The 13,291-nt window shown below is 41.8% G+C and overlaps 1 protein-coding gene across 1 annotated transcript in view; it reads left to right on the top strand.

The window, feature by feature from the left end:
- The window catches only part of MOB3B (MOB kinase activator 3B), a 125,773-nt gene extending 113,441 nt beyond the window's left edge, over positions 1–12,332 (top strand). The window contains exon 4 of the mRNA XM_075316901.1: positions 8,885–12,332. Coding sequence (XP_075173016.1) covers positions 8,885–8,914 — 30 coding nt within the window. The 3' untranslated portion in view covers positions 8,915–12,332. The remainder of the gene's footprint in view (positions 1–8,884) is intronic.
- The last annotated feature ends 959 nt before the right edge of the window (positions 12,333–13,291 follow it).

Here is a 13,291-nt window from a genome sequence, read left to right as displayed (position 1 = left end):
GTGAGTAATTTATAGCTATACTTGTACTTGCCTTATGTCACTATCAATTTCCCCCGAGATAAGTTCTTGATTATCGGCCTGCACTGGGGTGTGAGGGTTTCAATCATCTGTTTAGCTCACTACCTAAATCACTAGCAAAGATTAACAATGAGATAGTGGCTCTTGTCCAAAACCAAATTGATTTGTTGCGCCACACACGATTTCCATCAAACACCTCTGGAGCAAGTTTTCATGCCCAGTGCTATGATTTACACATACAATTACTGCCTATTCTTTTATGGTTTCATTAATACTTTAAGAAGTCTTGGATCAGGAGACATGCCTTATCTTCACGTTAAAGATTATTTGGATTTATGAAGCTGTTTTAGAGACATTTCATAGAAATCTGTTCAATGCTAATGACTAGGGGGATTAAAATGGAGGTAAAAATATTTCAAACGAGTCCAGTTTAACAAAGTGTCTTCCCAAAATATAGTTTATGGCAGTGATTAGATGGGTCCCCATAGCTGCCAAATCTTAAAACGATTTGTGGGTGTGGTAGAATATAGAACAGTGGTCCTAGTATATCTGTATATAGATTAATATACTACATTTAGGTTTCTGAGTAAATGACATTTTATTTACTTACTGTAAAATTAGAGATGGCAAAAATTAGGAATATTAATTTCATTAGGATGAATATCATTGTTGTTTTTTTAGTTGAAGAACAAAGTTTGACTTTTTTTGTTGATGCTGTTTTTAATCCTGTAGCTAAGGATTTAAAGGGAACCTGTCAGGAGCAATATGCACCCAGATCCACGAGCAGTTCTGGGTGTATATTGCTAATCCCTGCCTAACCGTCCCTGTATACACTAGCATAGATTAGGAGATCTTTAGAAAAAGTATTTCTAAAGATCACATGATATGCTAATGAGGCCAGGAACTAGTCATGAAGGCGTTGCTTCCCTTGGCTAGTCGGCCCCCTTAGCATGTTAGTGCATGTTAGTACGAGATCATGCGCACTGATTCAAAATCAGGACTCTGATGCGATGGCAGCAGAGGTGAGCGCAACCATCTCACTGCACATTCATTAGCATGTTAGCACTCCCACACGGACTTACTAACATGCTAAGGGGGACGATTAGCCAGGGGAAGTAACGCCCTCACAACTAGTCGCTGGCTTCATTAACATAACATATATGGATCTTTAGAAATACTTTTTCTAAAGATCCCTATGTCAATGCTACTATAGGCTGGGACATTTAGGCAGGAAATAGCAATATGTACCCAGAACTGCTTGTGGTTATGGGTGCATATTGCACCTCACAGGTTCCCTTTAAACATGCCAGCTGAATAATAAGGTTGCATTCAGCACTACGATATTCACACAGAAGTGTATAGGTTAGTAGTATTTGCTTGTAATGTCTGCATTAATGAATGTGCTCATAATATACATGACTAACCCAAGTGATGGAAAAAAAAATGAACAGCTTTAGCCAGTACTGAATTGGGTTATTGTTGTTCTGATTAGCACAATTGTTCTCTTTGCAGTTAACTTTATTATAGGGATTCATTGGAATATTAGTTTTCTGCTGTGTAGTGGGCATCTGCATTATAGCATTCCTCTGCTGACACCTTGTGGATCTTCTTAAGAATACAGAGCAGAAGTACTGAATGATTCTGCTCCAAGTTAAAATTGTTTAGGATCAGAAAACTAAAGGTTACTTAAATGGGGAAGGGTTGTAGCCTTTCCATGCATTTTTTTTTCCCATCCCATAACTTTTTTCATTGACACAGATGTATGAGGACTAGTTTATTTCTAGGTCAAGTTATAGTTTAGAAAGTCTTATATCTTTTTTTTTTTTTTTTATTTTTTTTTTTTTTAATGGTGAAACAAAATTCTGACACACTTGCAATGGATATAAAAAGTCTACACATTTCTGTTAATATGGCAGGTTTTTGTCATGTACGAGTATAATAAATCATGTCAAATAGAATAATTTCAGAAAATTTTCCAGCTTTACGGTCAGCCAAAATCTGTACAATTCAAATGAAATACCGTACAAACTGAAATCTTTTTTGGGTCTGAAAAGAAAAAATAAAAAACTAAAGTATCATGGTTCCATAAACATGTATAATAGACCCTTAAACTAAAGGTACCGTCACACTAAGCAACATCGCTAGCAACATCGCTGCTGAGGCACAACTTGCTAGTGATGTTGCTGTGTATGACATCCAGCAACAACCTGGCCCCTGCTGTGAGGTCGTTGGTGGTTGCTGAATGTCCTGGACCATTTTTTTATTGTTGCTCTCCCGCTGTGAAGCACACATCGCTGTGTGTGACAGCGATAGAGCAACAACTGAATGTGCAGGTAGCAGGGAGCCGACTTCTGGGGACGCTGGTATCCACGGTAAACATCGGGTAACTAAGAAGCCCTTACCTTGGTTACCCGATATTTACCTTGGTTACCAGCGCACACCACTTAGTGCTGGCTCCCTGCACTTCTAGCCAGAGTACACATCGGGTTAACTGCCCGATGTGTAGACTGGCTATGTGTGCAGGGAGCCGACACTGACAGCGTGAGAGCTGCAGACGCTGGTAACTAAGGTAAATATCGAGTAACCAAGGGAAGTGCATCTTGGTTACCCGATGTTTACCGTGGTTACCAGCGTCCGCAGAAGCCGGCTCCCTGCTACCTGCACATGTAGCAGAGTACACATCGGGTAATTAACCCGATGTGTACTGTGGCTAGGTGTGCAGGGAGACAGTGCTAAGCGGTGAGCGCTGGTAACCAAGGTAAATATCGGGTTGGTTACCCGATATTTACCTTAGTTACCAAGCACAGCATGCTTCCAAGTGTAGCGACGCTCCAGCGATCCCTGCCAGGTCAGGTTGCTGGTGGGATCGCTGGAGCGTCGCTAAGTGTGACATCTCACCAGCGACCTCCTAGCTACTTACCAGCGATCCCTATCAGGTTGTATCGTTGTTGGGATCGCTGGTAAGTTGTTTAGTGTGACTGGGCCATAACACTGTTGAAGTACCCTTTGACAGCATTCAGTCTCTTTTGGCAGGAGCTTATCAGCATGGCACATCTAGAATTGGCAATCTTAGTACACTCTTCCTTGTAGTAGCTCCAAATTTGTCAGATTGTGAGGGCATCTCCCGTGTACAGTCCTCTTCAAGTCAACAGATTTTCAGTTTTGATTTAGGTATCTACTCTGGCTCGGCCATTTCAAAAGATTGATATTAAAAGGAAGCCACTATTTTGTGGATTTGAAGAAATGCTTATGGTCATTGTCATGATAAAAGCTGTAATTCCTCTTGATCTTCAACTTTGTAGCCGAGGCCTCAACATTTTGATGCAAAATTGACTGATATTTGGAACTGTTAATAATCCTCTCAACTGTGACCAAAGCCCAAGTTCCAGCTGCTGAAAAACAGCTCTAAAGCATAATGTTGTCATCACCATGATTCATTGTGGGTATGGTGTTCTTTTGGTTATGTGCAGTATTGGATTTGTCCAAAACAATACGTGTTGGAATTATGGCCAAAAAGTCCAAGCTTGGTCTCATACCATAACATGTTTTCCCGCATGACTTTGGCAAACTTCATATAAGTTTTGACAAAACATAGCCAGGTTTTTGATGTATTCTTTGTAAGAGAAGGCTTCCATCTTGCTACACTACCCCACAGGCCAGACACATAAAATACATAAGATAGTTGTTGCATGCTATACGTAAGCAGTACTTTTCAGAAATTCTAACAGCTCCTTTAATGTTGCTGTAGATATTTTGACAGCCTCCTCCAATTTTCTTCTGGTCTTTTCAGCAATTTTTGAGGGGCATGACATGGTATATCTAATGCCTTGGAAATTTTTTGTACTGTTCTCCTAACTGATCGCTTCCAACAACGAGATCCCTTTGCTGTGTTATAAATTATTAATAGACCATGACTTTTTATAGAATATATCAGGAGAATCCTACTAGAACAGCTATTTTTTTATAGGGTTAATCAAAATGACTGTAAATGATGGCAGCAGTGAACTAAACTGTTCAAAAAATTAAAGGGAACACTCAAATAACACATCCTAGAGCTAAATGAATGAAGTATTCTCATTGAATACTTTGTTCTGTACAAAGTTGAATGTCACACAAAAATAATCAATGGAAATCAAATGTTTTAACCAATGGAGGCCTGGATTTGAAGACACGCAAAATGAAAGTGGAAACAAGTCAAAATGAAAATCAAAACAAGACAAAATGAAAGTGGAAACAAGTCAAAATGAGGCTCTGTATGTTGTGAGACCTCCACGTACCTGTAGGACCTCCCTACAACGCCTGGGCATGCTCCTGATGAGGTTGTGGATGGTCTCTTGAGGGATCTCCTCCCAGACCTGGACTAAAGCATCTGCCAACTCCTGGACAGTCTGTGGTGCAAAGTGACGTTGGTGGAGGGAGCGAATCATGATGTCCCAGATATGCTCAGTTGGATTCAGGTCTGGGGAACGGGCTTCATAGCTTCAATGCCTTCATCTTGCAGGAACTGCTAACACACTAGAGCCACATGAGGTCTGGCATTGTCCTGCATTAGGAGGAACCCAGGGCCCAGCATATGGTGTCACAAGAGGTCTGAGGATCTACTCTCTTTACCTAATGGCAGTCAGGCTCCTCTGGCGAGCACATGGAGGGCTGTGCGGCCCTCGAAAGAAATGCCACCCCATACCACTAATGACCTACTGCCAAAGCTAACATGCTGAAGTATGTTGCAGACAGCAGATCGCTTTCCACGGCATCTTCAGACTCTGTCACATCTGTCACATGTGCTCAGTGTAAACCTGCTTTCATCTGTGAAGAGCACAGGGCGCCAATGGCGAATTTGCCAATCCTGGTGTTCTGTGGCAAATGCCATTCGTCCTGCACGGTGTTGGGCAATTAGAACAACCCCCATCTTTGGACGTCTGGTGTTTATGATCCGATGTTCAATGACTACCATGAACACAGTTCACCTGAGTCGTAGGTAATAAAGTACCGACCGTAAGCCCTGAACTTAACACCACACTAGAAGTAGCTGGGCAGCATGCCTAACAACCTAGATGCCTCAAACCCAGCCGGAGGACTACATAACCTACAAGGCAGAAAGTGGAAAGAAACTATCTTGCTTCAGAGCAGATTTCCCCAAAGAAAAATAGGCAGCCTCCTACATGTACAGACTGTGAGCAAAGATGAAAAAAGACATACACCGTATGAGCAAGATGGAGCAAAGAGAGGCCACACTATACTAAATACAAAAGACAGTATAGGGAACTCTTGCGGTCGGCATGAAAAATCTTATCAAAACTTTCTACACGGAATGTGCAAAATACTCTAATCTAATACTCGCATGTTCACAATCCGTACAAGACTCTGGTGCAACTGTAGGAAAAAACTAGCAATTACCCTGCCGACTAAAGCTGGTGTCACACATAACGACGACGACAACGACGTCGCTGCTACGTCACCATTTTCTGTGACGTTGCAGCGACGTCCCGTCGCTGTCGCTGTGTGTGACATCCAGCAACGACCTGGCCCCTGCTGTGAGGTCGCCGGTCGTTGCTGAATGTCCAGCTTCATTTTTTGGTCGTCACTCTCCCGCTGTGACACACACATCGCTGTGTGTGACAGCGAGAGAGCGACGAAATGAAGCGATCAGGAGCCGGCACTGGCAGCTGCGGTAAGCTGTAACCAGCGTAAACATCGGGTAACCAAGGGAAAACCTTTCCCTGGTTACCCGATGTTTACGCTGGTTACCAGCCTCCGCTCTTGCTGCCAGTGCCGGCTCCCTGCTCTGTGACATGTGGCTGCAGTATGCATCGGGTAATTAACCCGATGTATACTGTAGCAAGGAGAGCAAGGAGCCAGCGCTAAGCAGTGCGCGCGGCTCCTTGCTCTCTGCACTGTGACATGTAGCTGCAGCACACATCGGGTTAATTAACCCGATGTGTACTGTACCTAGGAGAGCAAGGAGCCAGCGCTAAGCGCGGCTCCCTGCTCTCTGCACATGTAGCACAGCGACGTTATGATCGCTGCTTCTGCTGTGTTTGACAGCTAAGCAGCGATCATAACAGCGACTTACAAGGTCGCTGTTACGTCACCGAAAATGGTGACGTAACAGCGACGTCGTTGTCGCTGTCGCTTAGTGTGAACCCAGCTTAACCCTTGCTAAGATAAATAGCAAAGACTGACTAGGAAGATAAATCTTCCTTATCTGAAGGCACAAACAAAACAGGATACAATACAAAAACCTTCTGAGATAATTCACAGAAACAATAAGCAAATAACACACAAAAAGTATGAAGCAAAACAAAGAACTTAGCTTGATAGCGGGCAGCCAGGAGGACAAGAGACAGATTCCTATTCACTCAGGAATTTCAGACAACTGGCAAAGACAAACAGCCAGCACACGCCTATATCCAGAATCAAGGTTTGAGCTGCCAACCAGGTGTGTAGAACTGAGGAACAGAATCCAACCCACTAACAACCACCACCACAGGAGGGAGTCCAAGGGCGGAGCTCCACCAGACAGCATTCACAACAGTCGGGCCCTCATGACATCCTCATGGAGTCAGTTTCTAACCGTTTGTGCAGACACATGCACATTTGTGGCCTGCTGGAGGTCATTTTGCAGGGTTCTGGCAGTGCTCCTCCTGTTCCTCCTTGCACAAAGGCGGAGGTAGCTGTCCTGCTGCTGGGTTGTTGCCCTCCTACGGCCCCCTCAATGTTTCCTGGTGTACTGGCCTTTCCCCTGGTAGCGCCTCCATCCCCTGGACACTACGCTGACAGACACAGCAAACCTTGCCACAGCTCACATTGATGTGCCCTTCTGGATGAGCTGCACTACCTGTGCCACTTGTGTGGGTTGTAGAGTCCGTCTCATGCTACCATGAGTGTGAGAGCACAACCAACACTCATAAGTGACCAAAACATCAGGCAGAAAGCATTGGTACTGAGATGTGGTCGGTCCCCACCTGCAGAAACACTCCATTATTGAGTTTGTCTTGATAATCACCAATAATTTCCATCTGATGTCTATTCCATTTACTCAAACAGCATGTGAAATTGATTGTCAATCAGTGTTGCTTCCTAAAAGGACAGTTTGATTTTACAGACGTTTGATTAAATTGGAGTTCTGTTTGGCTGGTTAAGTGTTCCCTTTAATTTTTTTGAGCAGTGTATTTAACAGGGGTTTAAACGCAACCACATTTCCATTTATAAGAGGGTGTTCAAACTTATGCAACCACATTGTTTTAGGGGTTTTTTTTCTTTTCCCACTCAAAATGATTTTAGTTTGTTTCTCAATAAATTTGTACAGATAATCGGTGACATTAAAGCTGGAAAAAGTTCTAAAATTATTCTTCTTGGTATGATTTTTTTTTATACCTGGCATTTTAAGAGTTGTGTGTAGACTTTTTATAACCATTGCATATATTCTGGAGGTAATTTTGAATGTTGTTAAATGTCTTAATCTTTCCACCAGTCAATAGAATTTATAACACTCTGCACTACAGTCATGGCCAAAAGTTCTCAATCGGATTAAGATCTGGGGAGTTTCCAGGCCATGGACCCAAAATCTCTGTTTTGTTCCATGACTCATTTAGTGATCACCTTTGCTTTATGGCAAGGTGCTCCATCATGCTGGAAAAGGCATTGTTGGGCGCCAAACTGCTCTTGGACAGTTGGGAGAAGTTGCTCTTGGAGGACATTCTGGTACCATTCTTTATTCATGGCTGTGTTTTTAGGCAAGACTGTGAGTAAGCCGATTCCCTTGGCTGAGAAGCAACCCCACACATGAATCGTTTCAGGATGCTTAACAGTTGGCATGAGACAAGACTGGTGGTAGCGCTCACCTCTTCTTCTCCTAATAAGCTGTTTTCCAGATGTCCCAAACAATCGAAAAGGGGATTCATCTGAGAAAATGACTTTACCCCACTCCTCAGCAGTCCACTCCCTGTACCTTTTGCAGAATATCAGTCGGTCCCTGATGTTTTTTCTGGAGAGAAGTGGCTTCTTTGCTGCCCTCCTTGAAACCAGGCCTTGCTCAAGCAGTCTCCGCCTCACAGTGCGTGCAGAAGCACTCACACCAGCCTGCTGCCATTGCTGAGCTAGCTCGGCACTGCTGGTAGTCCGATCCCGCAGCTGAAACAGTTTTAAGATACGGTCCTGGCGTTTCCTGGTCCTTCTTGAACGCCCTGGAGCCTTTTTGGCAACAATGGAAGCTCTCTCCTTGAAGTTCTTGATGATGCGATAGATTGTTGACTGAGGTGCAATCTTTGTAGCTGCGATACTCTTCCCTTTTAGGCCATTTTTGTGCAGAGCAATGATGGCTGCATGTGTTTCTTTAGAGATAACCATGGTTAACTGAAGAGAAACTATACCAAGCACCAGCCTCCTTTTAAAGTGTCCAGTGGTGTCATTCTTACTTAATCATGACTGATTGATCGCCAGCCCTGTCCTCATCAACACCCACACCTATGTTAATGGAACAATCACTAAAACAATGTTAGCTGCTCCTTTTAAGGCAGGAATGCAATGATGTTGAAATGTGTTTGGGGGGGGTTAAAGTTCATTTTCTTAGCCAATATTGACTTAGCAAGTAATTGCTGTTAAGCTGATCACTCTTTATGACATTCTGGAGTATATGCAAATTGCCATTAGAAAAACTTAAGCAGTAGACTTTGTAAAAATTAATATTTGTAGCATTCTCAAAACTTTTGGCCATGACTGTAGTTGTTTGGTCACTAGGATGCAAGCTATCATGGGTCGAAGATGGTTGTAATGGGGTTGTTTTTAAAGAAACAGTTGAATAATTTCAAATGCAAATGTCGTCATTGATATGTATTATTATATTATCCTTTAATTTCTTTTTCAGAAGGAGATGACATCACGAATGTGCCAATGAAGTGAAGTGAAGTGACCAAGAAGAAAAAGGCAACACTGGCGTCCTCCTGCATTGTCCATAGAACACTTGGCGGATACTAACCTGTCGTTCGTGGTTCTGCTTCCATCTCTTGTTATCCAGACTTCAACAATGCTGCTAATCAAGTTCTGAAGTTGATGTAACTGGAAAATAAAGCTAAACTCGTGCTATCGAATGAATATTACATTAATACAAATTCATACAAAAAAAATAGAATGACAACGCTTTAAGGGAACTCGTTCTTAAGCTAGATGCACAGATTGCAATTTACTTTTGTTATTGGCAAAAAAAAAACAGATTGAGTAGGGCTGAATCCAAAGATGCAATACATTGCCCTTAATACATCTTGGGCTTCTTCTAGTGAACACCTTTATTACAACGAACTGGTAATAGGTCAGTGATGGATTAGAGTGATTTCACTACCTACATTATTGTATACACATTAGAATCTAGCATTCTTGTGACAAATGTGCACAATATGTTTGAAGCTTGAGACCTGCTAGGATTTGAGGGATCGGGAACATGTACAAATGGGAAATATTATTCCAGGAAAGGTTGAAGGTGAATATTTCCGTTTCATCTTCTGGGACATCTACTGAACAGCACCAGCAGTTGAAAACCTCTAATAGAAGTAGCGTAATGTTTTTCCTCAACAGAATATTTCATGATCTTCAAGAAACTGGTTGATTACTGTTCTTAAATGACAGCTACACCAAATATTCTTACTTGAAATTGGATGTAGAAATAGTAAATGTTACATGTTACAGGAATTCCAAGTCTGAATAGATATCACCAGCACCGGAGTGGTCTGCAGAGAATGAATGGATCTTTTGGTCACCAAGAATTTACTCTGTAGCCATTGTCACTTACAAGTGCTTCTCAATAAATTCTAATATCATCAAAAAGTTAATTTATTTCAGTAATTCAATACAAAAAGGGAAATTCATTCAGCGACACGGTGGCTCAGTGGTTAGCACTGCAGTCTTGCAGCGCTGAGGTCCTGGGTTCAATTCCCACCAAGGACACCTTCTGCAAGGAGTTTGTATGTTCTCCCCGTGTTTGCGTGGGTTTCCTCCGGGTTCTCCGGTTTCCTCCCACACTCCAAAGACATACAGATAGAGAATTTAGATTGTGAGCCCCAATGGGGACAGTGTTCCCAATGTGTGTAAAGCGCTATGGAATTAATAGCGCTATATAAATGAATAAATTATTATTATTATATTGTCATTACAAACAGAGTGATTTATTCCAAGTGTTTATTTCTGTTAATGTTGATGATTATGGCTTACAGCCAATGAAAACCCAAAAGTCATTATCTCAGAAAATTAGAATAATTACCACAAAACACCTGCAAACGCTTCCTAAGTGTTTAAAATGGTCCCTTAGTCTAGTTCAGTAGGCTACACAATCATGGGGAAGACTGCTGACTTGACAGATGTCTATATAATATATCAGTTTCCCTTTTTGTATTGAATTACTGAGATAAATTAACTTTTTGATGATATGCTAATTTATTGTGATGCAATTGTAAATTAGGAAAATAGTTGCAAACAAAACCCCAAACTTTTTCAATCTCATTGAAAATCTTTTCTTCTCAAGTTTTTGGGGAAAGCTCCTCTTACTTTGAAATGTAAATTATGTCCTCTGAGATTGTCTGGAAATGGAAATCTTCTGATGTGGTACCCTGTTGCAGGAGGGATTTTGCTGCTGAGAGCTTCACCTATCATCTAGCTGCAATGTGCTGTGGCAATAAGAACAAATGGGTTTGTATGACCCCCATAACTAAAGGGATTCTCCAACCCAGACTCTGATTAATATGACAGAAGTGATCTGAGAACTTTATTGGCAAGGAACATGATGTCTGACCCAGTATTAAAGGTGTCGGTAAGACTAAAATCTTGCCTAACTTTGATTTTGTGCTTGATGTAGGAAAATCAGTTTGCGAATGGTCATTCCGCACCTTCCTACATTAAATAAGTAGTTAGTGAAGGAGCACAATAAACTAGTGCCCACGGAACATTGGGGTTATTTTGACAAAGACTGCACTGTCAAATGCATGGTTTAAATTTGTAACTTAAAAGGGTAGTTCAGTACTTAGACAACCCCTTCCCAATTACTATATTGCCCCTATATTTACCTCTGGTGCCTGCGCCGTTCCAGCAATGACTACACTGGCTCTCTCGGAGCTTGTGTGACATTGTCTTGTGACCCCTGCAGCCAGTCAGTGGCCTCTTCACGCTCACTTCCTTCAGATGTAATTGACATATGGAAGATGTCAGAGAGCAGCAGCAACTCTCGCTTCACCGGTAGTGGACTACCCTTTTCAACAACTTTTCAAAAGAAAATCTGCTTAACTTTGTTTTTTAGAGGTTCAATGTATAACCAAAAGGCAATATGAGCAACATGAAAAGCTTAGACAAACAAGAAAATCACCATGAAATATGATATATTCACTATTGGTAACTTACGACAGACTACATCTTTAGATCAATTGAGCATTAATATTTCACCAATAATATATAATGTATAACAAAGAGATAACATCTTATATAATACGGTGCACTCAGTGTACTAGTCTTACTATGTGATTGCTTTTTTACAGTGTCTTTGAAACCATTCCAATCATTGTGAGTGTTAGTGCAGATTTGGACGTCCATGAAACATGGTCCACGTATGAACCGGTATACAGGGACCTGCTGTGTGTTCTCTTGACCGTAACTTGACAGCCCATAGGCATATATGAAGCGGTCAGGTTTGAGCCAGGAGGCTCACAGCCAGTTCATGCATCTTGGTAATCTGACCACAATACACAGATGTCTGAATTTGGCCTAAAGTGAGGTAAAGTGACCAAAGTGAATAATTGCTATGCATTTCTAAACATACTGAATCATGTTGGTAACTAGTACATAAGTCAGAATAGCCTACCGTCTATATTTTCTATATTAAGATTCTAGTTTCTGAAAAGAAGAAAACACTCAGGGTCCTTTTTAGATTTATTTTTTAATAACAAGTGCTATATTTATAATGGGATGGAGTAAAAGTTCCTTAATATGCATTTTACTTTTTTACAACCATGACACGTGACAGTAATGATTACCTTGGTGTCTTCTTTGGCCTAAGACTGCAAAATCTCAATATCCCGCAGACTCACAGGTATGCCCTGCTAAGTAGATAGTGACCACACAATGAATTGATAAAAATCAATCATCTTTATTACAATAAGTAGTGAAATCTAAACAGGTGCCTCCTATGTGGAGGTACATATCTGTGGAGCCACAAGCCGTAAACCCTGATGCATAAGTGGCAATATCACATTCATGTATTTGCATAAATAGCTCCCATACAAGTGTGGAGGTCTAGCTCAGAGGCATTTAAAGGGAACCTGTCACATAGAATATGCGTTCTGACCTATCAGCAGACGCATGTGTGCCCTAATTACACCTCTCTACCCATCCCTGTGTTGTAAAATTGTGTAATATGAAAGTAATAAAAAACGTTTTATTACTTTAATATTTCCTATGTAAATAGCAGGGTCTCTGGCCCCATGGGCGTCACATTGCCCCATGGGTATTTGCATACTTCCCTTGATATCACGCCCCTGTGGACGTCCCCCGTCGCTCCTTCAGATCCCGCGTATGTTTGCACTTACCATTCCCGCAACCTTTTCCGGGTGCTCACTCACCGGCTCCAGATGCGCTCTGCGCATGATCAGACTCTTCTAATCATGCGCAGAGCGCGTCTGAAACTGACAACGAGCACCCGAAAAAGGCTGCGGGAATGGTAAGTGAGCACGCGCGGGATCTGAAGGAGCAGACTGGGGACGTCGCTCATGTGATTCCATGGTATCATGTCCACAGGGGCGTGAGACCATAGAAAGTATGCAAACGCCCACGGGGCAATGAGACGCCTATGGGGCCAGAGACCCTGCGATTTACATAGGAAATATGGAAGTAATAAAACGTTTTTTATTACTTTAAGGCTATGTTCACACTAGAAAAATGATTTTTCTTAAGAAATTTCTTAAGAAATTTCTTAAGAGTGCACCTGTGTTAAAAAACGCACCAAAAACGCACCTGCGTTTTTGCCGCGTTTTTGGTGCGTTTTCGGTGCGTTTTTGGTGCGTTTTTACCGCTGGTTGCTCCCTGCGTTATTGTGCCAATTATATATGGCAAAAAACGCAGTTAGCTGCAGAAAAGAAGTGACATGCTCATTCTTTTTCTTAAGAAAATCTGCTGAAAGAATTTTCTTAAGAAAAAAACGCAGTGTGCGCACAGCTAATTTTTTTTGCCATAGGTTTTGCTGGGGAATGTCTGCAGAAAGGTTACAAGAATTTCTCAAGAAATGTCTGCAGCAAAAACG

The sequence above is a fragment of the Anomaloglossus baeobatrachus genome, chromosome 1, assembly GCF_048569485.1.
Source record: "Anomaloglossus baeobatrachus isolate aAnoBae1 chromosome 1, aAnoBae1.hap1, whole genome shotgun sequence".
Lineage (NCBI taxonomy): Eukaryota > Metazoa > Chordata > Amphibia > Anura > Aromobatidae > Anomaloglossus > Anomaloglossus baeobatrachus.
This window is presented reverse-complemented; position numbering and strand designations above follow the sequence as displayed.